The sequence below is a fragment of the Theropithecus gelada genome, chromosome 3 (genome assembly GCF_003255815.1).
Source record: "Theropithecus gelada isolate Dixy chromosome 3, Tgel_1.0, whole genome shotgun sequence".
NCBI lineage: Eukaryota > Metazoa > Chordata > Mammalia > Primates > Cercopithecidae > Theropithecus > Theropithecus gelada.
This window is the reverse complement of record NC_037670.1, coordinates 148,045,167-148,070,631: the sequence shown is the minus strand read 5'-3', so window position 1 is coordinate 148,070,631 and position 25,465 is coordinate 148,045,167. Positions and strand designations below refer to the sequence as shown.

At 35.6% G+C, this 25,465-nt stretch overlaps 1 protein-coding gene across 4 annotated transcripts; it reads left to right on the top strand.

Annotated features, from left to right (window-relative positions):
* The first annotated feature begins 2,260 nt into the window (after positions 1–2,260).
* NDUFA5 (NADH:ubiquinone oxidoreductase subunit A5) lies at positions 2,261–20,071 on the top strand. 4 transcript variants are annotated; one of them, XM_025380802.1, is made up of 5 exons: positions 2,261–2,737; positions 3,064–3,108; positions 9,846–9,962; positions 15,374–15,439; positions 18,888–20,071. In XM_025380802.1, the coding sequence occupies exons 1-5, from the start codon at positions 2,717–2,719 to the stop codon at positions 18,987–18,989; spliced, it is 351 nt and encodes a 116-aa protein (XP_025236587.1). In that variant the 5' UTR covers positions 2,261–2,716; the 3' UTR covers positions 18,990–20,071. The 4 variants fall into 4 exon arrangements, with proteins under 4 accessions (XP_025236587.1, XP_025236590.1, XP_025236589.1 ...); XM_025380803.1 differs by lacking the exon at positions 2,261–2,737 and adding an exon at positions 2,758–2,887; XM_025380805.1 differs by lacking the exon at positions 9,846–9,962 and having other exon boundaries at positions 2,417–2,737.
* Positions 20,072–25,465: the final 5,394 nt, after the last annotated feature.

The following is a 25,465-nucleotide window of genomic DNA, read 5'->3' as shown; positions in this document are numbered from 1 at the left end:
GCCTTCAGAACTGTGAGAAATAAATTTCTGTTGTTTAAGCCACCTCTTCCATAGTATTTTTGTTATGGCAGCCTGAGCTGACCCTGATGGATCATGTATAATGTAACCTTGTTGAAGTTGCTTTAATTGTATGTATGTGTGTATTCCTTGATAATCCTACATAAAAGATTATGCAACTGTGAATAGAGATAGTTTTACTTTTTCTTATCTATTCTGGATAACTTTTATTCACTTTATTTTCTTGCCTAATTCCCCTGGCTAACATTTCCAATATATTGTTGAACAGAAGTGCTGAGAGTGGAAAAATCTTTGTCTTGTGAATGATCTTAGAAGAAAAGAATTGTCTTTCACTCTTAAGTATGATGTTAGCTGTGGGGTTTTTCTAAGCATCTTTATCAGGTTGAATAATTTCTCTTCTTTTCCCAGCTTGTTTATCACAAAAGCATGTTGAAATTTGTCAAATGCTTTTTCTGTGTCTATTAAAATTATCATATAATTTTTGTCCTGTATTCAATGGTACATTAGATTAATTGATTTGGGGATGTTAAACCAACTTTGTATTCTTGAAATAAATATCATTTATTCATGGTGTATAATATTTTTTTCATACGCTACTGAATTTGGTTTGGTAGTACTTTTCTGAGTATTTTGTGTTTATTAACAAGGGATATTGGCCTGAAGTTTTCTTTTCTTTTTTCTTTTTTTTTTTTTTTTGTGAGACAGAGTCTTGCTCTGTCACCCAGGCTGGAGTGCAATGGCCCAATCTCGGCTCACTGCCACTACTGCCTCCTGAGTTTGAGTGATTCTCCTGTCTCAGCCTCCCGAGTAGGTGGGAGTACAGGCATGCACCACCAGGCCTGGCTAATTTTTGTACTTTTAGTAGAGACAGGGTTTTGCCATGTTGACCTGGCTGGTCTCGATCCCTTGACCTCAGGTGATCCTTTCGCCTCAGCTTCCCAAAGTGCTGGGATTACAGGCATGAGCCACCGTGCCTGGCCGAAGTTTTCTTTTCTTGTTGATTTCTTTGGTTGGAATCAGAGTAATACTTGCCTTATAGAAATAGTTGTAAATTGTTTCCTCCTCTTCTATATTTTGGAATAGTTTCTGAAGGGTTATTCTTTAATTGTTCAGTGGAATTTACCAGTGAAGCCATCAGGACCTGTGCTTTTCCTTCTGGATAGGTTTTTTTCTTGCTAATTCAATTTCTTTAATTGTGTTAGATCTAGTCAGATTTTTTTTTTAATGTCTTCTTGAGTTGATTTAGTTCGTTTGTGTTTTTCTAGGAATCTGGCCATTTTATCTATCTTTTTTTTAGCATAGTTGTTCATAGTATTCCCTCTTATTCCTGTTTATTTCAGTAAGGCTGTTAGTGATGGTTCTTTTATTCTTGCTTGTATTGAATCTTCTCTCTTTTTTTTTCTTAGTTTCACTAAAGGTTTGCCAATTTTGTTGATCTTTTTAGAGAACCAAGTCCTGGTTTCATTGATTTTCTTTATTGATATTCTGTCTCTTTCTTTTCCAATCTTTATCATTTCCTCTCTTCGGTTTGCTTTTGTTTTAGCTTTCTTTTTTTCTAGTCTCATGCCTCTATGAAAGGCCTCATCTCTTCCAACTCATTCTCTTCAATTGTTGCCAAAATTGTGTATCTGAAACACAAATTTGATGGTGTCACTTAGAAGCTTAAGTCTTCTCATTGTTCCCATTCCTTACAAAATAAAATTCAAATTTTGTAGAATGGCAAACAACACCTTTCATGATCTTAACCAGTTTACCTTAACAATCACTCACCTTTCCAATCACATAAAATCACCTGGAATTTATAGATACATTGTTTAACCTCTTTTCCTTTGTACTTGTGTTTTCTTAATTTGTTCTTTTCACCTACTGACTTTTTAGAAAATACCTTCTTTAACTCCAGTCACCCACACTTTTTATTTATTTCCTTTTCCCTGGTACCATTACACTTTGCACCAACTTCTTTTAGTTACCAAAGTATTTATTAATACACGCCTCCTTCATTATTCTTTGAATTCCAGGATGTACAATCCCATTTTAGAAATTATATCCCAGTAACTGACACATAGTGAGTGGTCAGTGTTTGTGGAGATAGGAAAAAGTGGTATGGTCTGATATCACTTCAACTGAAAAAAATGAGAAAAAGGATGATGTACTTCAGCCAGTGAAATCGAAAAGAGCGATGGAAAATGACCACACACTCCATATGGCTTTGGTTCGTAAGACACAGAATACTGATATCCTTGTGCGAAGAACTAACTTGCTGCTGAGAGGTCAATTCAGAGGATGCTCAAGCTCCGTTATCACCTTAATTTTACTAAACTGAGAGAGGAAAGTTGACGAATGCATCAACAGTTAAGCAGAGTGCAGGTTCCTACAGCGACTGGAGTTTTTTGGTAGTTGGGAATGTTTCCCTCAATCTTGGGGCAAGCCGTCAGCAGGGACAGGAGCAGACACACCTGAGAAACCCTTTCTTTCCCCAATCGTATTCTGCCTTAGCTTTAGGCTTGCATGCCCATCACGCATGCGTCAATTTTTCGCTTTTAGGATGGGCGGGGCAGAGTCTTTGCTCCTTTGGAGATCCTGAGGGGGTGGAGCTAAGCTGTTTCCAGGGTGACAGAGTGGCGACCTCGGTGGTCGATTGAGCAGGTCTGAGAATTGTTCCCAAAGGGCTGTGCGTCATCGACTCGTCGGCGCTGTCATGGCGGGTGTACTGAAGAAGGTGAGACGAATGGAGGTCACTGTTGGAATTTAGACTGTTGGGGTAGACTCAGTCCGATAGCCCTAATTCCCGCGGGTGTTGACCCTAACTGTCGCGGGTTCGGCGGTGCTTTTCGGGGACTCGTTCTGCATGCCCTACCTGGTAGGGCCGGTTAGTGGTTCCGCTCGGAGAGTCAGAAAAAAAGCTCCAAACAAGTGGGACTGAGAGACCAGTAGCTGGCTTTAGACTAGTTTTAGCCGGGGGATTCGTGGTTTTGTATTTCCTTAGCGTGCTGGACGTATGGAAACCGTAGTAAACAGCATGAATCGTGTTTTGTTTTTGAACAGACCACTGGCCTTGTGGGATTGGCTGTGTGCAATACTCCACACGAGGTATGTACCTTTGTTCTTTCTTCATTCCTGAATTCCCAAAGAAGACTAAATTCCTGTCACTTTGCTTATTGCAGGGTTAACGGGATACTGATATTTCAAGCCCTTAATTACAACCCGCGTGAGCTCTTGAGTTACGGGCGCTGTCCACCTACTTCGTTGATCCGATGTCACATTTTTTTTTATTTATTTCTGCCATGACCCCTTTATTAAGCCAGTTTTCTTGTTGACTTTTTCCTTGACATTTTCGTGGCTTCACTTGTACGTGCTTCTGTCAGCGCCATCTCAAATTTATATCTCCATTTTCCATCTTTTCTCCCCGCCTCACCGTTTATGCTTAGGTGAGTTGGATTACATATATTTAAGCTTACTGAAGGTACTGCCCGCTTTTCCTTCTATAGGTCTTTTCCATTTGTATTCACGAATGTTTTCATCAAAAAAACCCACAAAATTTTTTTATCCTTCTCCCTTCTATAATCGCACCATTTCTCTGCTTCTCTTTACAGATAACTCAAAAGAGTTATCTCTATTTTCTCCAATTTCTTTTTTATTCACCTTGAATGCACTCAGTCACCCTTGGCGTTTTTCAAGTTCCCCAGTTATCTCCGTGCTGCCAAATCCAATGGTCAGCTCATCTTTCTCACCTTCATTGACCTAATAGCAGCGTTTTTTGACACATTTGACACTTTCTCCATCATGCGCTTTCTTTACTGGGCTTCAGGACTCCCCCAGTCTCCTGATGTTTCCCCCCCTACTGTTTGGCTTTCTCTTTTTCTGGTTATTTCTCTTATGCCCACTTTTAAAATTTGACTTACTCAGAATTTAGCTCTTGGACCTTTTCTTTTCCACCTGTACTCAGTCACTGAGAGAGCAAATCCAAATAGAGAACAGTTTTAAATACCACCTCTACACTGGTAACAGATTTCCATGTAAAGCACTGACTTCTTCCTTTATGAAAGTCTTGAATATTTAATTGCTTAGTGGGCATTTCCACTTGTATATGTCAGACAGGCAGCCCAAACTTAACGTGTCCGAAATGGGATTCCTGATATTCTGCCTAAAACCTGCTCTTCTCAATTAATGGCAGCTCAATTATTTTGACTCAGGTCAGAAACTTGAAATCATCTTTGATTCCTTCCTTTCTCTTACACTCCACATTTGTTATTTCAGTAAATCCTCTAGGTTCCACCTTCAAAATATATCTTGATTTTGACATCATCTCACTACCTCCTCTGCTGCTACCGTCTTCCTCAGTCACCATCATCACTGATGTGGATAATTGCATTCACTTCCTAACTGCCTCTCAATGCTTGTCACAGCCTCCATTTGGTCTTTTTTTCCAGCCAGGCTACTAGAGTTAGTCTGTTAAAATATAAGGTAGGGTCAGATCTCTCCTTTCCTTAAAAGTAGTGGCTTTCCATTTCACTCTAAATAAATAAAGACAAGGTTCTTATTGTGACCCTCCGGTTCACTATTCTACTGTTCTATTTTGTTATCTCTCTACTAGAATGTAGGTTTAAGGAAGGCAGGGATTTTTAATTGTTTCACTGCTAGAACTCTGTCACATAGTATGTGCTCAGTAAATAGTGTTAGTTGAATGAGTGTCTTCAACTTACTATGATTTCATAATAACTTTATTGTCATTGTTGTAAAGAACTGAACTCATGGTTTTTCCCTTCTAAATATATTTGATTTCATAATAACTTTATTGTCATTGTTGTAAAGAACTGAACTCATGGTTTTTCCCTTCTAAATATATTTCTTCCTCTGTGGGCTGTATTTTTCTTGATAGTTTCATATCTTTCTGCTCCCTAGGCTGGGAATTTGGACATCATAGTTGTTATTTCTTTTGTACTCTCGTATTCATTTCAATGATGATTTTTATTATTATTATTATTTTTGCTGATCCTTTTCTATAACAGCTCTCCAGTCTGACTCCTGTTTACTATTTCTGTTGTTACTACCACAGTTCAGGTCCTTGTTCTTGTTTAGAGAATTGCAACAACCTCCTTACTGGCCTTTCTGCCTTGTTTCTCTTTCAGTCCTTTTAACTCAATACAACAAAGCTAATTTTCCTAATCTAATCATATGACTCTTCTAAATCTTTTAATTGTCCACAGAATAAAGCCCAAATGCTTTAACTTGCAGTGTAGAACCGCTTATAATTTGACATTTTCTCCAACTTTATCTCCTATGTATTTACTTATGTGTCCTGTACAGCAATACATTCCAAAATCCCCAGTGGATGTCTGAAAACCACATATAGTACCAAACTCTATGTATGCTATGTTTTTTCATACCTACCTGTAATAAAATTTAATTTATAAATTAGGCACAATAAGAGATAAGCAGGCTGGACATGCTGGCTCATGCCTGTAATCCCAACACTTTGGGAGGCTGAGCTGGGTGGATTGCCTGAGCCCAGGAGTTTAAGACTAGCCTGAGCAACATGGCAAAACCCCGTCTCTACAAAAAATGCGGAAATTAGTCAGGTGTGGTGGTGTGCACCTATAGTCCCAGCTACTCGGGAGGTAGAGGCAGGAGGATTGCTTGAGCCCCAGAGGTTGAGGCTACAGTGAGCTGTGATGATGCCACTGCACTCCAGCCTGGGTGATGGACTGAGACCCTGTCTAAAAAAAAAAAAAGATAGAGATAACAACTAATAAAATAGAACAATTACAACAATATACTGTAATAAAAGTTATGTGAATGTGGTCTGTTTCTCTCAAAATATCTTATTGTAATGTACTACTCTCTTGTGCTGAAGAAAGGACAGAGTGGGATAGTGTGAGATTTCATCACACTACTTTAAATGGCACGTAGTTTAAAACTTATAAATTGTTTATTTCTGGAATTTTTCATTTAATATTTTCTGACTGAGATTAACTATTAGTAACTGAAACCTTGGAAAATGAAACCACAGATGGGTAAAGGGGAGCTACTGTATTCTAACCAAGTGCTGTCCAATAAAAATATAATGCGAGCCTTAAATGTAAGCCATGTTTGTATGTAATTTATAATTTTCTAGGACTAATTTTTTAATGAAGAAAAAGGTAAAATTTAATTATTTTATTTACCCTAACACATCTAAAATATTGCCATTTCAGTATATAATAAAAAAAATTAACAATATTTTATAGTGGTTTTTTTTCATACTAAATTTTCAAAATTCGGTGTGTATTTATACTTATACCACATCTCAGTTTGGACTAGCCACATATCAAGTGCTCAATAGCCATATTTAGCTAGCATCTACTCTTTTGGACAGCACAGTTCAAGAAAAGAGAACTGTATACCACTTCCTTATGTTCGCTGTATTTTCTGCCATTCAGTTCTATGTATTCTCTATGTAATTGCCTTTTCCAATATCTTCAAGTTTCTATGATCTACCATCCGTCTGGGTCTATCTTAGATGCTACCTTTTCGAAATATGAACCCTTCTCTGGTCTCAGCTGAAGTGAATTCTTCTGCTATAGAAAAATAATGCTAATACTTAGTGAAACTTAATGTGTACCAGCTACTGTTCTAAGTTATATATACCCTATGAAGCAGTATTATTCCCATCTTACAGATGAGGAAAGGAGGCACAGAGATGGAAATAACTTGTTCAGTGCACCTAAGGAGTGGAGCCAGTGTAAACTCAAGCAGTTAGGTTCTGGTTAGCACACCCTTAACCATTGCTGAGTATTATAATATCTCTTTGATCTACGTATTTCCCCATCCCTGCCAAACACACACTTATTTTTTCTTTTTATCATTTTTATTATTATTCCTCTTCTATATCTTACCCTGTGATATGGTTTAGCTCTGTCCCCATCCAAATCTCATCTTGAATTGTAGCTCCCATAATCCCCATGTGTCGTGGGAGAGGGACCTGGTGGGAGGTAATTGAATCTTGGGGTGGGTTTTTCCCATGCTGTTCTTTTGATACTGAAGAAGTCTCATGAGATCTGATGGTTTTATAAAGGGCAGTTCTCCTGCACAGGCTCTCTTGCTTCCTGCCATGTAAGACGTGCCTTTGACCCTCTTTCACCTTCTGCCATGATTGTGAGGCTTCTTCAGCCATGTGGAGCTGTGAGTTCATTAAACTTCTTTTCCTTTATAAATCACCCAGTCTTGGGAATGTCTCTATTAGCAGCATGAGAACAGATAAGTACACTCTATAGTACCTTAAACATATTGGAGTGTGATCCGTGTCCAGTCTATCTTTATACGCAAACAGTGTGGTATTGTACATGGGAGTACTGAGTATATTTTGCCACGGGTGGCGACTGTCTGGGGCTGGTGTTGCGTGGTGGTAAAAATAATTTACCAAGACATTTGAGGTAAAGAAAGGCAGATTTATTAGAGAAAGTATGAAAATACATTGCAAGAAAGCTATTGACAAGTCAGCAGAAGAGAAGCTGACTGCAAGTAGCAAAGGCTTGCTGGGGATCTTAAAGGATGGTGCTTGTGCTGTGTGCTGAAGAGAGCTTTGTGCAGTACTGATAACACCTAGGTTGCAGTGAGCTATCAGGGGAGGGTCTGGTGATAGCTGGGCACAGGAAGATTGTGAGTTATTTGTGCAGGAGGACTATGTGTCCTGGACTGTGAAGAAAGGCAGACTTACAGCTTACCTGCTTTTTATTTTTGCTTTACCCTGTTGCCGCACACAATTTTTTTTTTTTTTTTTTAGTTATACTTTAAGTTCTGGGATACACGTGCAGAATGTGCAGGTTTGTTACATAGGTATACACATGCCATGGTGGTTTGCTGCACCCATCAACCCGTCATCTACATTAGGTATTTCTCCTAATGCTATCCCTCCCCTAGCCCCCCACCCACTGACAGGCACTGGTGTGTCATGTTCCCCTCCCTGTGTCCATTTGTTCTCATTGTTCAGCTCTCACTTATGAGTGAGAACATGTGGTGTTTGGTTTTCTGTTCTTGTGTTAGTTTGCTGAGAATGATGGTTTCCAGCTTCATCCATTTCCCTGCAAAGGACATGAACTCATCCTTTTTTATGGCTGCATAGTATTCCATGGTGTATATGTGCCGTATTTTCTTTACCCAGTCTATCATTGGGCATTTGGGTTGGTTCCAAGTCTTTGCTATTGTCAATAGTGAGGACTGCACACATTTTTTTTTTTTTTTAAAGGTTGCTCTTGAGGAGAAGGGTTTATATACTTGTAATTATTGAGATTTGCTCCTGGAGTGATCATGTCTTGTTTGTTTCACCTAATCTGGTTTATACCTGTGGTTTGGCAAAATGATTAATAGGTATCTTTTCACTGTCATAAGTGTCTAAGTTTGGATGATAAATTAAATTTCCATCCTATTCATAACATTTTTTTCTTTTCTTCTATATTAATCATCCCATTTTCATCTGCATTTCTCTAGAAACTGATATATTTTTGTCATGAAAGATGAAAATTTTAAACCTGCATTTTAGATCAGATTAAAACTTAATTAAAATGCTGTATTAAAAACTAATATATGCATTATATATTTAAATTGGAGAGGATGAACTTCTTACTAAGTGATTTCTATACTGAAGTTTAAGTTCAGTATGCTTCAATACATGCTATGCATTGACTCAGTTCTCTTGCTACTTTTTCTGTTGAGCCTTTTATGCAGACTTTATGTCATAACTCATTCATAATCAGAAGCGAGAACACTGAAGTATTATGACTATATTTAGTTAAATTTGATCATACAGATGTAATGCTTATATGTGTTTATTTCTACAGAAATTCAAATAAGAAACATTGAAAAAAAAGAAAAAAGAATTTGCAGGGCTTAGGACTTCACTTTGAAAAATATTGATTCAGGCTAGGTGGGCTCATGCCTGTAATCCCCGCACTTTGGGAGGCCGAGGTGGGCACATCACCTGAGGTCAGGAGTTTGAGACCATCCTGGCCAACATGGCAAAACCCTGTCTCTCCTAAAAATACAAAAAGTAGTCAGGCGTCGTGGCGGGCACCTGTAATCCAGCTACTTGGGAGGCAGAGGCAGGAGAATCACTTGCCCCAGGAGGTGGAGGTTGTAGTGAGCCGAGATCACGCCATTGTACTCCAGCCTGGTCTATAAGAGCAAAACTCTGTCTCAGGGAAAAAAAAAAAAAAAAAGGAAGGAAAGAAAACTACTGATTTAGTAAATGACTTGATTTCCAAAAAGGTCATTAGCAATAAGTTAGTTTTGTTTCTGATTAGCCTGGTCAACATGGCAGAACCCCAACTCTACTAAAAATACAAAAATTAGCCAAGTGTGGTGGCGGCCACCTGTAATCCCAGCTATTTTGGAGGCAGAGGCAGGAGAATTGCTTGAACCCGGGAAATGGAGGTTGCAATGAGCCGACATCATGCCATTGTACAACGAGTGAAACTTCATCTCAAAAAAAAAAGAAAGGAAGGAAGAAAAATACAGATTTGGTAAATGATTTGATTTCCAAAAAGGTCATTAGTTAGTTTTGTTTCTACTTGTTATCATACCTTTCACTTATCTAGAACTTGTTATGCATAGAAAATACAGAATGTTCCCACATTTATATACAGGTTTTTCCTAGGTTGTAAAGGGTGTAGATAGGGCACAGACATAAAGAAGTCACAGCAAAGAAGAATTAAAAAAAAAAAAAAACAGATGTGAGTTTTGTTTGTTTTGTCTATGAGACTTTTTAAAGTCTTACAAAGACTTTTTAAAGACTTACAAAAGTCTTTGGTAATATTTTAACCTATGGAAATTTGTATGGTTTGTCTTTTCAGAGGCTAAGTATATTGTACACAAAGATTCTTGATGTTCTTGCGGAAATCCCTAAAAATGCAGCATATAGAAAGTATACAGAACAGATTACAAATGAGAAGCTGGCTATGGTTAAAGCGGTAAGTAGCTAAACCAGTTTTGTTTTCTTGGATTTGTGGTATCATTTAACCGAAAAGTTTAGTTCCTTATTTTTTATATATCCTACACATTTTTCTTCTATTCTCCTTCCTTCAGTGCTCTTTTCCCATTCCTCCCTTTTATTCGGCAAACTCTTGTTTATTGAGTGTTTTCTATATGCAGGGCTCTGTTATATACTGGAGTTTGAGAGTAGGATCAGATCCTTCCTTGAAGTAACATTGTAGCTGTTCCTTTTACCTCTCTTCCCTATTTAGTCCTTTATTGATCTTTTGCTTTTTGTCTATGGATATATCAGTCTTGATCTCGTTTTTCTAATCTTAGAGAACAATAAAAGAAAAACAAAAAAAGGGCATTTTTTTTTTCCAAAGAAACCTATCAAAAAGACTAGACTGCTATTAGCAGTTAAAGTATACAAGAGGATGTGAACAGTTTATATGCAAATACTATGCCATTTTATATAAGGGACTTGAGCATCCTTGTATTTTGGCATCTATAGGAATCCTGGAACCAATCTTTCATGGACACTTATTAACTGCTATTAAATAGCAGTTAATAAAAGTCTAGACTGCTGATTCATACCAAACTGTATTGCACTATTGTTAAATTTTCACACTAGCAATCATTAAATGGACTCTATGTAATTATCTAAAATAGTGCTTAAAAACTCTGAAGGAAATTTATATATATGCATAAGTGATCCTAGGCACACATATTTCTTCTTATTAGATTACCAGACTATATAGTTCAAAGAGAATTCCTATCTTTTGTTAGGTATGCAACAAAACATGTGGTTTGTTTTATATTGTTTTTTGTATTGTATTATATGATGGGTCTCACTCTGTTACCCAGTCTAGAGTGCAGTGGCACGATCACAGCTCACTATAGCCTTGACCTGCCAGTCTCAAGCAATCCTCCTACCTCAGCCTCCCAAGTAGCTGGGACCACAGGCACTCACCGTCATGCCCAGCTAATTTTTAAAATTTTTTGTAGAGGTGGAGTTTCACTGTGTTGCCCTAGCTGATGTCAAACTCTGGAAGGTCAAGTGACCTTCCTGCCTTGACCTTCCAAAGTGCTGGGATCATAGGTATGAGCCACCTGCACCCGGTGCCTCTCCCATTTTATCATCATCTTTCAAATAGCCTCAAATATTTTTAGCTTGTTCCTATCTTAAAATTAAAAAAAAACCTATATGCTTATATTTTTCTTTACTTATTGCCCTATTTTTCTGTTTTCTCCCATAGCCAGTTTCAACCAAAGAAGGGTTTACTCTCATACTTCTTTACTTACTGGTTCTAAAATCCTTTTCTCTGCTATTTAAACCGCTTTATAACTAATTGATCTGTTTGTACTTCCATTATACTTCATTACATGCTCTACCATATAGCCAATAATAGAGTGATTTTTTTTTCAATATGTAAATCTTGTGATGGTACAGTTGTCCCTTGGTATCCATGAAAGATTGGTTCCAGGATTCCCATGGATGCCAAAATACAAGGATGCTCAAGTCCCTTATATAAAATGGCATAGTATTTGCATATAACCTGTTCACATCCTCTTGTATACTTTACATCATCTCTAGGTTACTTATAATACCTACTACAATGTAATGCTATGTAAATAGTTATACTGTATTTTAAAAATTGCTGTATTGTTATTTTTATTGTGTGTGTGTTTTTTTAATGTTTTCCATCTGTGGTTGGTTGAATCCATTCTCAGTTGAATCCACAGATATGGATCCTGAGGGCCAACTGTACTGTCTTGCTTAACATCTTACTGTGGTTTTCTGTTCAGTGTTTCTCAAAGGCTGAGTTTAAGGATATATGTTGAACTGGTTGTATGAAACTTACTTAGCTACCTTTATCTGCATGATTTTGATGTATGGCCATGTTTGGGAACCATTGGCCTAACAGGGTAAAGTCCTTAACATAGTATAGAAGACCTTCTAAGTTCTGGCTCTTGGTTATTTTCTCAATCATATGCTGTTGCTTCTTGTTTTATACTCTATTCTTAAGCAGTACCAAACTGCTGGCAGTTCTGTGGATTCCTTGCATTTTTATTTTTGTGTTCATTTATATTTTCTCATTTCCTGGAATGCCTTTACCTTGTCTGATAGTTCTTACTTTTTCTTTATAAATCATCACTTCTTCTGTGAAACCTTTTCTTACTTTCTTAAGTAGAGTTTGACAACTTCGTTACCTCCTTTCCGTTTTACTGGTCATAACTGTATTATGTCTCCACCAGCCATAAGCTACTTGTTAATGATATTGGATTCAACTTTGTATCCTTAGACTCTAGCATAGTACCTGAAACACAAGGTTCCTTAGAAATGTTTCTTTATCCAAAAGGCTAGATATAACCCCAAACACTTAACAGTTGTATCTCTGATTCCTGTTTTTGGTAAAATTGTCACAGATTTTTAATCCTGCATAGAGCCACACACAAAATCTTCAGTGAATATTGCCATGATTATACAATATCTATTTACTAAGCCTAAAGTAGAAATAAAAGTAACTTTTTTCTTTTTTCAGATTATTACTAGGGAGATAGTAATATTTTGGTGAAAAGCATTGGTTTGTGTCCCTGTCCAAGATTTTCATCTTAGTTCTAATACTTATTTGTGGAGTGACTTGGCATATTGCTAATGTTCTCTGTCTCAATTTCATCATTTATAACTTGGGTATAATAATACCCACCTTGAACACTTTTTGTTAGAACTGAATGAGGTAATGTATGTAAAAGCTTAACATAGTCCCAAGTATATAGTGAGCATTCAGTACATGGTACCTTATCAAGTTTAATGGCATTATGCCATTGGTGACTAAAAATCACATTATTCACTATCAGTAAGACAAATTTTGAATTGTTCACCTAACACTGACTTTTTCTGAATTGAAAGTGTTGTTGAACATTCCTTGCCTTCTTTACCTTCACTCTCCTGAGTCTCTTAAAACAGTGACCAGCTTCCCTGTTTTGTTTTTGATTTTTGGTCTCATATATGAGTTAATTCCCTGTTAAATAATCTGTCTCAAACATGCTCATTACTTTTTCCCCTTTTCCCCCCCTTTTCCACTGTTTTTTTTGTATTCACTTCTTTCACCAAGAAACATTTATTGAATGACTGCTACATGCCATATGTGGTTCTAGCATGGAAACTTGTGCTTAGTTGGCACAAAACAGATTAAAAATCCTTGCCTTCTTGGAGATTACGTGTTAGTGATGGGAGACCAAAAGAAAAAAAAGTAAAAAGTGAGTAAAGAAGTACATAGTGTGTTAGAAAATAGTAAGTGCAGTGAAGGAAAATAAAACAAGGAAAATGTGTACCTTTTAGAAAATTGTGGGGATGGGGGATGTTACACTGTGTATTACTTTACTATGGCTGCTGTAATATTCCCACAAACTTTGTGGCTTAAAACAATATAAGTTTATTTTATTAGATTTCTGGAGGCAAGAAGTTGGAAATCAACATCAGGGACCCAAATCAAGGTGGTGGTGTCAGGGCTGTGCTTGCTTTGGAGAATATGGGGTAGAATCTGTTCTTGCCTCTTTCAGCTTCTGGTGGCTTTTGGCATTCATTGGCTTGTGGTCTCATCACTGCAGTTTCTGCCTTTGTGGTTACATTACCTTTTCCTTTTCTGTGTGTAATATCCCTCCCTCTCTCTTATAAGGACACTTATAATTGCAGTTAGGGACTATATGGATAATTCAGGAAAATCTCCCTATGTCAGCATCCTTAACTTGATCATATATGTGAAGTCTTTGCTGTATAAAGTAACAGTCACAGTTTCTAGAAGTTAACACATGTATATCTTTTGTGGTGTTATTCAGCCTGTCACAATGTAAATTATCAGTAGTTATCAATAAGAAGGTGTTATTTGAGCAAAGATTTGAAAGGTGGTGAAGGAACAAGTGATGCAGATACCCTGGGCCATCCAGCAGATACTCTGAGGCAGTAACACATCAAGTCTTGTGTTGAAAAACAAAATGTCTTGTTTTGTCCCTCTTTATTCCATTTATTGGCCAGAAAAACACCCTGAAATGACAAAGCCTTATTTACGTATGTGGGTATATTTACAGATTTCTGGCTCAAAAAGCTCAGTTTACTAGAAAATAACTAAATGTCGTTGAATGTTCTAGGTACTATATTAACATTTTGTTTTTAAAAACTTTTATTCAAGAATTATATACATTACAAATGTGTAGAAAAAAAGGACTTTTCCAGAACAACCAAACCCTTGCCTCTTCCCCTTCAATTTACTACTTGTAAAGCTAATCTCTATTTGGACTTCTTTTTGCCCGTTTTTGAATTTTATATAAGTGAAATCATTAGTATGTACTGTCTTGTACGTACTATACTCTGGCTTTTGCTTAATACTGTGGTTAAGAGAATGATCTATATTATTGCATACAGTTTATTCATTTTCATTGCTGTGAAGTATTATATCCAAATATTATAATTAATTGATCCATTCTATTACAGATGGTCATTTGGGTTATTTCTAGTTTGGGGCTGTAATTTGTGCTGCTGTGAATATTCTCAAACATGTTTTTTAAAAAATATATTATGCGGCCAGGCAGGGTGGCTCACGCCTGTAATCCCAGCACTTTGGGAGGCCGAGGTGGGTGGATCACGAGGTCAGGAGATCAAGACCATCCTGGCTAACACAGTGAAACCCCATCTCTACTAAAAATGGAAAAAAATTAGCTGAGCGTGGTGGCGGGCGCCTGTAGTCCCAGCTACTTGGGAGGCTAAGGCAGGAGAATGGCTTGAATCTGGGAGGCAGAGCTTGCAGTGAGCAGAGATTGTGCCACAGCACTCCAGCCTGGACAGAGCGAGACTCATCTCAAAAAAAAAAAAAAAAAATTAAATAAAAATAAAATAAAAAAATAAAAATAAAACATACACACACACACACATACACACATATGTGTATATGTATATGTGTATATGTGTATATATATATGCATATACAGACACATATGTGTGTGTATATATATATTACGCATTTCTGTTTGGCGTTATGCCTAGGAGTGTAATTTCTGGGTCATAGGGTAGCATTTATTTTTAATTCTAATGCTCTCAGAGGAAATACAGGAAATACTAAGAAAGCAAAGTCATATTTTAAAATCTGTTTTAGAAAGACAGAATTTGACATTGTATTTCTGTCCCTTGATCAGCTTGTCAATAAACATTTAGCACTTTTCAATATTAAGACAGAAAAGCAATAAAATAGCAGAGGTGAAATGAATTTTCACCAAATATTTAGTAAAAAGAGTATGATGCATGAAAAGTTGTATTTTTAAGTGTTTTTATATAGGAATTTTAAAATACGGGATATTGAAACTTTCAGAGAGTATGCTTCTTTAATTTTTTTTTTTCTCCCTGAAATTATAGGAACCAGATGTTAAAAAATTAGAAGAGCAACTTCAAGGTGGTCAATTAGAAGAGGTGATTCTTCAGGTAAAGAAAAAGTTGACTATTTAGGTGTTTGGTTTCATAGAGACACACAACTGACATTCCAGAATGAAAGGAAAACTAAATTTCCTTATTTATATCAACTCATCAAATATGTAAGACTAATCACATATAGAAAATGTGGTGCTTCTCATGTATATGTTGATTATAGTATTTATTGTTGATTATAGCATGAATTTGTGAGACTTCTGTTAGAAGCCTGGAGTTTGACACTCTTTTAATTTAATCAGCATGTTCTCCTTGGCCTAACCTTAGTTTAAATTGGTAGTGCAATATTACTGTTGTTTTAATAGTTGTATCTTATTTTAAGATACATAAAAATATATTTTTTTAATTTATTTTTAAGATACATAAAAATATTAAGATACATATTTTAAGTGGCATATTTTTAGTAGGGAAAAATACAGACATTTTGAATTATAAAATTAAAATATACTTTTATTTTTATTTTTGGTTCTTGAGCATTTGAGCAAGTTAAAAAACAATTGCATAGTATATTTGAGAGCTTAATTCTGCATCACTTCCCAAATACTAACCCTGACATATAATATTGAGTAGTAAAATGTAAGCATGATTAGGAAGAGATTGAGATTAGAAAAGTTATTAACATTATTAATTACATTTAGACTATTTTAAATCGTATTCTATTGGGAAATTTTCTTCTCCTCTCACTATACCTGCTACTTAGACAAGAGAACAAACACTACAGTTTAGTTTTGTTTAATCTGAATTTTAATTCTTTTCCTTTGGTCATAGGTAGGTTATAGAAATAGATAGGTTACTGATGTAAATAGGCTGGAAATATACTATTTTGAATATTCCATAGTTCGTTTTTTAAAGCATCTATGGGAAAAGAATGATGCCTTTTTTTTTTTTTTTTTTTAATTTAAAGTTTTGCGTCTTTTTTCTCCAATTGCTAGTAAGGTTAAGCTTTAAAAATATGTTTTTATATTTTATAAATTATATCATTAATATTTTTACTCTGTCATTTAGTCTTTGTGTCATTTATCCATATGAGTGTCTTTTTATAATAAAAGATATTAACCTTAAACTTTTGTGACATTGTCTGCACGTACTTTTTTTAGCCTGCTTATGCCTCTCAAATGGGTTTTTTTCTTTTTTTCCCTCACATGTATAGGTTTTCAATTTTTTTGTTTGTTTGTTTGAGACTGAGTTTTGCTCTTGTTGCTCAGTCTGAAGTGCAGTGGCACGATCTTGGCTCACCGCAACCTCCGCCTCCTGAGTTCAAGCAATTCTCCTGCCTCAGCCTCCTGAGTGGCTGGGATTACAGGCATGTGCCACCATGCCCAGCTAATTTTGTATTTTTAGTAGAGACGGGGTTTCTCCATGTTGGTCAGGCTGGTCTCGAACTCCCGACCTCAGGTGATCTGCCCGCCTTGGCCTCCCAAAGTGCTCCCAGCTCAGATTTTTTTTTATTTGGTGAAATTTTGTTGTTCCACACCCCTGCAACCCCCATATTATAGGTTTAGAATGTCTTTGTCTTATAAGCATCTGATAAATACTCAATTCTGTTTTATTTAATTGTTATTTTCTTGTATCTTTTTTCAAATGTAACCCTTTCTAATGTTTTCTTACTGTTGATTGAAGGACAGATAAAAGGAAATATTGGGTACTACTGGAGATTAGGGAGGTATATCACCAACAGACATGATATACCAAATCAAAAGAATTGTTAGATGGCCCTGGAAAAAGAGGAGTATAGCATTCAGACAGCTTTCTGTGAATGTAGACTTTCAGTTATTCAAAGGCCTATTTTCCTGGCCTTTATATTCATTTGTCAGGTAGGCTATGGTACTAGATACAGTGTTATAGGAACTTGCCGCAAACCTTATACTGTTGTCCTATACCTATTTCTCTTTTCTGTACCACCTGATTTCACTTTGATCATGACTTTATCTAGTTGAGATATTAATTTTTCATGGAATTGAGTTTAAGGCATATTAAGTATTTTTAAGTCAGCAGTGCAGTTCCCCATGTTTTCATGGTCAGTATTAAGGGTAAATTAGTTTTAGTAATTTTTTTTAACTCAGTATATGTAGTATATTATTTAAACATATCATAAAAATATTGAGATATTTTACATTCTTTTTTATATGAAGTCATCAAACTCTGGTATGCATTTTACTCTTTGCAGCACATCTGAATTTGGCCTAGCTGCATTTCAAATCCCCAATAGCTATGTATGGGTAGTGGCTAACATATTAGACAGTCTCATTTCTAGATGGGTGGTATGACAGTGTGTCAGAAGCCAGAGAAGAAGGAGGAAATAGGCATCAGGGGCCAGGTGCAGCTGGATTCAGGTTCCTGAGATAGGGCTGATTCTCAAGGATGAATGAGGGCTGGGTGCCCTCCTCATGCCCTATATATAATGCCTGGGGGAGATTGAGAAAGCACTGGATGTTCAAGAGACCCAGGGCAACCTTAGGAAATATTTCATCAGTATTTAAATTATTTTCTCCTTTTGGCATTAGTAATACCTCTACCCCTGATTTCCATTCATCTGCTCTTTAACTCATTTTTTTTTTTTACAGTTGCTTGTAAACATAGACTGACTTTTGGGACCGCTGGCACAAATGGGGTATTTTAACTGTATAATAGTAATTACCTTTAATATAATCCAAGCACTTATTCTGTGTTTGAATTTCTTTTGTAACATCCTGACAGGTGTTTAATAATATTCATCTTACAGGTTGGCTGGAGTTGTCATAAATATTTTTTTGTTGTAGAAAAAATATGAAATTAAAAGCTACCTAAAATGCATTTGTTAAATATAAGTTGTGTTTGAAAGGAAAAATTAAATGAAACATAACTTAATTAAGGAATTTATTCAGTTAGTAAATATTTTTTATACACTTACTGTGTTCTACATTCCACAGATCACTGTTTTATAAATTCTGGGTCTCAAGTGACTATGGGTGATGGAATCAATTAGATAGTGATTAGCATTAAAAAAACACAATAGAAAAAAGAACATATCACTGCTAGTAAAGATAATGATTTAAAAATTTTAGTTATATGTTTATATTGTGGAACCTACAATAAAACATATTTTCTTACTGTGGGCCATGGTAAAATAAAGTTTGAAAGTCACTGACATAGATGTAAAGACATACTTCTGATTCTCAAAAACTTGTGAAATATTATTAAGATAAAAAACCTCACCAACTAAACTTTTAAACATTGTAGCCAATTTCAATCAAATAGAAGACATCAAAAGATACTCTTTCTTCTGATTGTGTAGCTGTGAGAATTAAGGTAATTTAATTACTTAATATTCAACATTTGATGGCAGAATAGATTATGAGATATTAAATGAAAGTAGTATCCAGTAGTTAAATATCAGTTGTTAGTTCTCATAAATATCTGTTGAAGAGTAAAATCCAATGATCTTTTAAAAAATTTGTATTCACAGGCTGAACATGAACTAATTCTGGCAAGAAAAATGAGGGACTGGAAACCATGGGAGCCATTAGTGGAAGAGCCTCCTGCCGATCAGTGGAAATGGCCAATATAATTATTAAGTGACTTTGATGTGTTGATGGGAAACTGATGTAATTAAATATACTGTTATATTAAGAGTGTTTTCATCTTACATTTTATAATCAAGAAAAGTGATATAGAAAATATCTAGGAGACTGTTAAAATTGGTGATTATGGTAATACGGTCATGTGAATCCATTTTTGATTTATAAAGTATTCACACAAATTATTTCAAAGATGATATTTCTATGAACAGAGAGGTCATGGGAAGATTTGAAAATTATTAAAGAAAAATTCCTACAGATCTTCAATACAGAGACTATAATTAAAAAGTAAAGTTTCTTCAGTAGTATGTTCAATACGTCATTTAATTTTTTTAAGTTATCCTGAAGAAGAAAAGGTCCTTAATATAGTCTAAACAAATTTATAGATCACTGTTTGAAGTAAATAATACGAGTGAGTATTTTCAAATGTGATAAAATGGCACAAGTGACTGGTGATAAAATTTGAAATTATGGTTAACCTCCTTAGCTGTGATCTTATATATGTAAAATAAAACTTAAATATATAATTATATGTTGGATTACAAAATCCATAATGTCATTTTATTTTAGTCATTATTTTTTGAATTATATCATTTACTCTGTTTTCTTATAGTCTTAATTTTATTATATTTTGTTGTTACTATGTTATATTTGAAAACCATCAAATTCAAATACATTGTACAGTTGAAGAAATTGACTTAGTACTTAAAAGAAAGATTTCCCATTTCATAGAGGTTATTGGAGAAACTTTTCCTTTTGTTGCATTTGTGGAAGTTAGTTTTCTGGCCCGTGGCCTTTAATTTTCTTAATCAATCTAATTACATCAGGATAGAGGTAGAGTTTCTGTAAAAGAAGAGACATTAAGAGTTCCTGAAATTTGTATCTGGCATATGGATAGGCTTATATTCAAAACATCTTAGTCATGTGACTAAATTCAAAGTGGAATCACTAAATAGTTTGTAGTACGTTTCTAATATAACTGTAGGTGGGTATCAAAACAAGACAAATGCTGTTCAGGGAAAGAAGTTGGCAAGCTTAAGGTTAAAAATAAAATTACATGTGTTTTTGCCTTTTCTTCCTAGCTCCCTGTCATTTCTAAATACTTAGTTAAATTTAACTTGGTATCTCTTTCCTTCATAGATAATATACTCTTGTGGGGTTTTGTGTATACGTGTGTGTGCGCACGCACACACGTGCACATTTGCTCAGAATGAGAAAAAAATGGTATTTTTCCTTCTTTCCAGTATATTTCTCCCCTCATAGACCTGTAACATGAATACTAAATAAATATTAAATAAGATGGATTCTTAGAGGTTAGAGTGCAAGAAGTCTCCTTCTAGTGGGGAAGTGTTAGAGGGGGAGTTAGAAGGTTTCTCATTCTCATGGTTCTAGTATTGTTAATGAGTACATTGAGGCAAGTTTGGCCTGTTCTTAGAATGGCCTATTTCTAATGCTGTAAAAGAAGTAGAATATGATTTATAACAACATTTTCAGTTCTAAACATTTCTTGAATATATAATATATTTATTAAAACATGATCCTAAAAATGTGTTTGCCTGGGTACTTTCAAGGTAATTTTCTAGCCAACCATTTTTTTTTTCAGGTCCTTTGGAACAAAGATGGCTTGTGTTTTTGTCATACTTTCAGTCCTATTTCTGCCATGATTCTTGGGCATCTTTTATGTCACCAACAGTGTTACTGAACTTTTTTGCTAAAAGGGGACCTTCCTGGTGTTTGCATTAGAAATGCTAATTGTAGAATAATAGTCATTGTAAAAATAATATTATAACAATAATAGCTAATGTTTATTGAGACTTTAATATGAATGTCAGGCACTATCATAAGTACCTGACTAATTTCACTCATTAACCTGCACTGCAACCCTAAGAGTGATATTGCAAATTATCTTCATTTTCCAGATAAGAAATCAGAACCCTACATGAGTAGTTTTCCCCCGCAATTATGCAACTTGGGGCCCTGGGGACACTGAAACCAAGAGATGATTAATAACAAATCCAAGGTCACATAGCTAGTAAGATGGGAAGCTAAAGTTTGAACCCAGGCAGTCTGGTTCTAGAACTGATGCTCCTGTTATATTATTATTTATGAATATGCTTGGGATGTTGTGACTCCTTCCTGTGCTGTATGGGCTGTACCAAGCGAACCTAGATCCTGCTGCTTGACTTTTTCTGTCAGAATATCTGTAAAGAACAAATATGAGCAGAAGTAGTAAACTGGATTTCATTTTCTGCAAAGAGCTGCATATTGGTTATAGGCAGATTATGTTAATGGGAGAGGTATCTAAAAGGTATTGCAATTTGGTTCTTAATTCTTTCTCCTGTCTCAGTTGCTCACACAACTTTACACCTGATCATTTTTACTCCTTCAGTCATTTCCCAGTTGCTTCCTATAAACATCCAGGTTAAGTCTCCTGCTCACTTTGCAAATGATTCTTTTATTCAAAGATCTTCAGTGTTTTGAGTGGCCAAACTAATTTGAATAATTTTCAGAATGGCCTATTTCAGTTCTCCTATGGGTTTCATTCTAGTTAATTACCATACTCCAGATACTTCAAAAGAAAGAGAAACTAATCAATCTGAGCTTTGCTAAGAAAGAAGAAATGGCAACAAAGTTGATGCCCTCTTTCTCCCACACTGGGACTTAGTGCAGACAATTCCAGTTTCTTGGCATGCTTTCCTTTGGGTTGAAAATGGCTTATATTTAGGATAACTATAGGATAATCTTATTCCACCTGGAATGATTTTGAGTGAAAATAACTACATAAGGATAACAGCTGTACACCATGACTGTCCTGAGCAAACAGTATATAGGGGGCACATTCTACTGGAGTAAGGCTCAAGTCTCAAGGTTGCCATCTTTCCCACACCAGTAGGATCAAGTAGTCTGTCATTGGAATAGAATGAATTGATGCCAGCAGTAGCAGTCATCATGTGCAATCAGGCCTCAGGTTTTATTGTGTCCTTTCACTCTCTCTCATTCTCCCCTCCCCATGCCTTTCCCTCAGACTTGGGGGATGGAAAAAAAGGGAGCTTATATTTTATTGTCAATTTTCCAATCCCAGTCAGAGGAGCGAAGCTAATTAAGCCAGTAACAATGTTTATTAATGTATCTTTTTTAAAAGGAAGATAACAATATATGGGAAAATTCCCACATGTAGGCTAATAGCAGCTTTTTCTTTTTCCTCCCATCCTCTTATGATTGTGTAAACAAACAGAAGTTAACACCCTACGCAAGTGTGTTGTGGGGTATAGGATTAAGTACCAAATTGCTGAACATATCACGAGTATTTTGGATTTGCTGAGTGCTGCCTTCCCATTAAAACTAAGTGTTCAGCGGGGAAGCGAGGTGGCTCAAGCCTGTAATCCCAGCACTTTGGGAGGCTGAGGTGGGCGGATCACTTGAGGTCAAAAGTTCGAGACCAGCCTGGCCAATATGGCAAAACCCCGTCTCTACTAAAAACAAAAACAAAAAAACAAAAACTAAGTGTTCAGTGAGATTGCAGCCTATGCAACAACAATAGTAATGCCAATTATTTTAGAGAAAAGTAAATGAAAGGCTACCAGTTGGGTTTAGAGGAGGTTGACGTTTTATTTTAGACAAAATTCACAGGAAATCACAGTGGGAATGTGATAAGGGGTTTGAATGATTGATGGGGACAGGAATAATTCATTTGAGAGACTAGAGTTGAGCCAGTATTCTAGATAGCGAAGTAAAATAGTAATGTAGTGATTTAGCATGGGTTATCCTTAAATCCCAGTGTCTTAACATAAGTGTATTTTTTATTCATACTGCATGTCTATGGAGGGTTCGCAAGGAATGCTCATAGACATACAAGGAATCCAGGCTGAGCGTGGCACCATCAACCCATATTTCCATGAACATAGTGTTGCTGGGGAATTGCAACATGGTAAATTACACATAGGAACAACAACAACAAAAACAACCAAGGTTAAATTTTTTTTTGACTGCGCCACAAAATGTATGAATTGAACTTGCCATGCATCACTAATAATTTTCAAATTGACCTTTAGGTTTATATTAGCAGCTAATTTTTTGTGGTACACTTAAATGTAATTTATGATTGGCTTCTGTATATAATTAAATGAAAAGCATTGCAAATATTTTTATTTTGGTATTTCTCATGATCCTCAAGTTTTTTTTTTTTTTTAGGTGAATCTATTAGCTTTTCTAAAGATAATTATTACTATTATTTATTTATTTTTTTACAAAATATTGGCATTTTAATCTCTCTATAACTGGAGGGTGAATTCTCTTTCAAAAGAGTAAAACAGATCCACAATCCCTTATCTAAATTCCTAGTTTCAAAAATTTCTGAAAACAAAGTTTTTTCATAACTCAATTTGGCAACAAACTCCACCTGAATTATATGAGGCTATTTGTGGTATTTATCCCACTTTAATGTGAATATGAATATATTTTGCCATAGATATATCAATATATTTGATTATAAACTGCTTCCTCAGACCCTCTGAATGTTTTACATAATGTAAAGTATATGCCCATATTTCCTTTCAAAAATCTGAGAAATTCTGAATATCAAACACATCTGTCCCAAAAGGTTTCAGAAAAGGGACTATGGACCTATATTTCCATTCTCTTAAGTTCAGAAAGTGATATTATGATCCAAATTTAATATACATAATTTCCAAAACAAAAATTTTCAGGTCCTTAGTTTTCTAACTTATTTTAATATTTAAAATATTCATTATTCATTTTAACCTTGAGTAACAACGGGAAATACTTTGAAATGCTTGATTTTATCATACCACTAGGTGGCATCTTTGTAAAGTAAAAGCACATCAAAAGAAATGTTTATCACATAAATAAATGCTGAGATGAATAAAGGTAGATGTGACATGAGAAATACAAAGTCATTTGGTGGAATAAATCCTGAGAACATGCATAGATTTATCATGAAAAGGAAAATGGAAAATGGTATTGTAAAATTACTCTTTCACTTTGGGAATTGAGAAGCTTTTTTCTATTGGTGGTTTTCACTCAGTTTGAATATACATTTATTATGTAACCAAACTACATTTGTGTGTATGTGTGTGTTTGTGTGCGTAGACAGGATTTTGACATGCTAATAACCTTTCCATGCTCCACAGACTACCCAAGGAAGCCTAACTATTAAGTTAGGTTCCTATTTAAGATTAAATTGTATAAAGTCATCCTCACAGCAAATTACAAAAAAATATGAATAGTGGATATCAAGTCACATTTAACACTGCGAGACCCTTAAGTTCTCTCCTACCAGCTTTTCTTCCCCCATCTCCTGACTCTATTCCTAAACCTACTGTTTGCATACTGTCTCTAACATTGAGAACAGTGAATGATAAATTTTAAAGAGGAGACCCAGAAAAGTGAATGTTTAAAGCCAGTGGAATTTTTATTAGTAGCAGAATGTAAGATGAATTATGATTTTGGAGATGGGAGTGTATGAGTGTTTGTAAAATCTTATCTGCGCACCTCCACACCTGGTCTACCCATCCAAGAAAGCCTAATTCTAGTGGTTACCTCTATGCCCATTTTTCCCCTTTACTTTTCATGAATGTGTGGAAATGATTAAAATGCATTTCCTTTTACTGATCATTATTAAAGCCAATTTTATCTGAGAATATATATTTCACTATTCTAGTAAAAATATATTTTAAAATGAGATGACTAAAAAAATGGCATTGGACATTACAAAGTTATTGGGGAGATGAGAGTGCAATTTCAGCAGAACAGTATAAAGAAATAAATGAAGACAATGAACATTTATGAATAAGGGAATGAACCTGTACTAATTTTATTAATCCTTTTAAAATATCAAATCAAACTACCATAATAGTGATTAAAAATCTGGGACCTGGAGTTAGATTGCTTGGGTTTAATCCTAGTTCCTTCATTAAACTTTGTGTGCCTTAGTTTTCTCATTTACAAAATGGATCTAATAGCAGTTTCTCCCTAATAAAATCGTTGTAAGGATTAAATTAGAAATCTATGTACGATGCCTCATGACAATACTTCATAAATGTTAGCTGCTATTACGAGATAGTAATATATAGTTTGTTACTAAATTTCCAAGAAGAACATACTTGACCTGACCTCCAATACCATCCTGTGCTTCTTTAAAAGTTTTCGTATTTATTGATAGGCCGGGCACCGTGGCTCACATTGTTTGAGGCTAGGAGTTCCAGATCAGCCAGGCCAACATGGTGAAACCCCATCTCTACTAAAAACACCAAAATTAGCCAGGCTTGGTGGCGGGCGCCTGTAATCTCAGCTACTCAGGAGGCTGAGGCAGGAGAATCGCGGGAGCCCGGGAGGCGGAGGTTGCAGTGAGCCGAGATCGAACCACTGCACTTCAGCCTGGGCGACAGAGCAAGACTCTGTATACACTTAAAAAAAGGGGAAGAAAAAGAATTCATTGATAGACAAA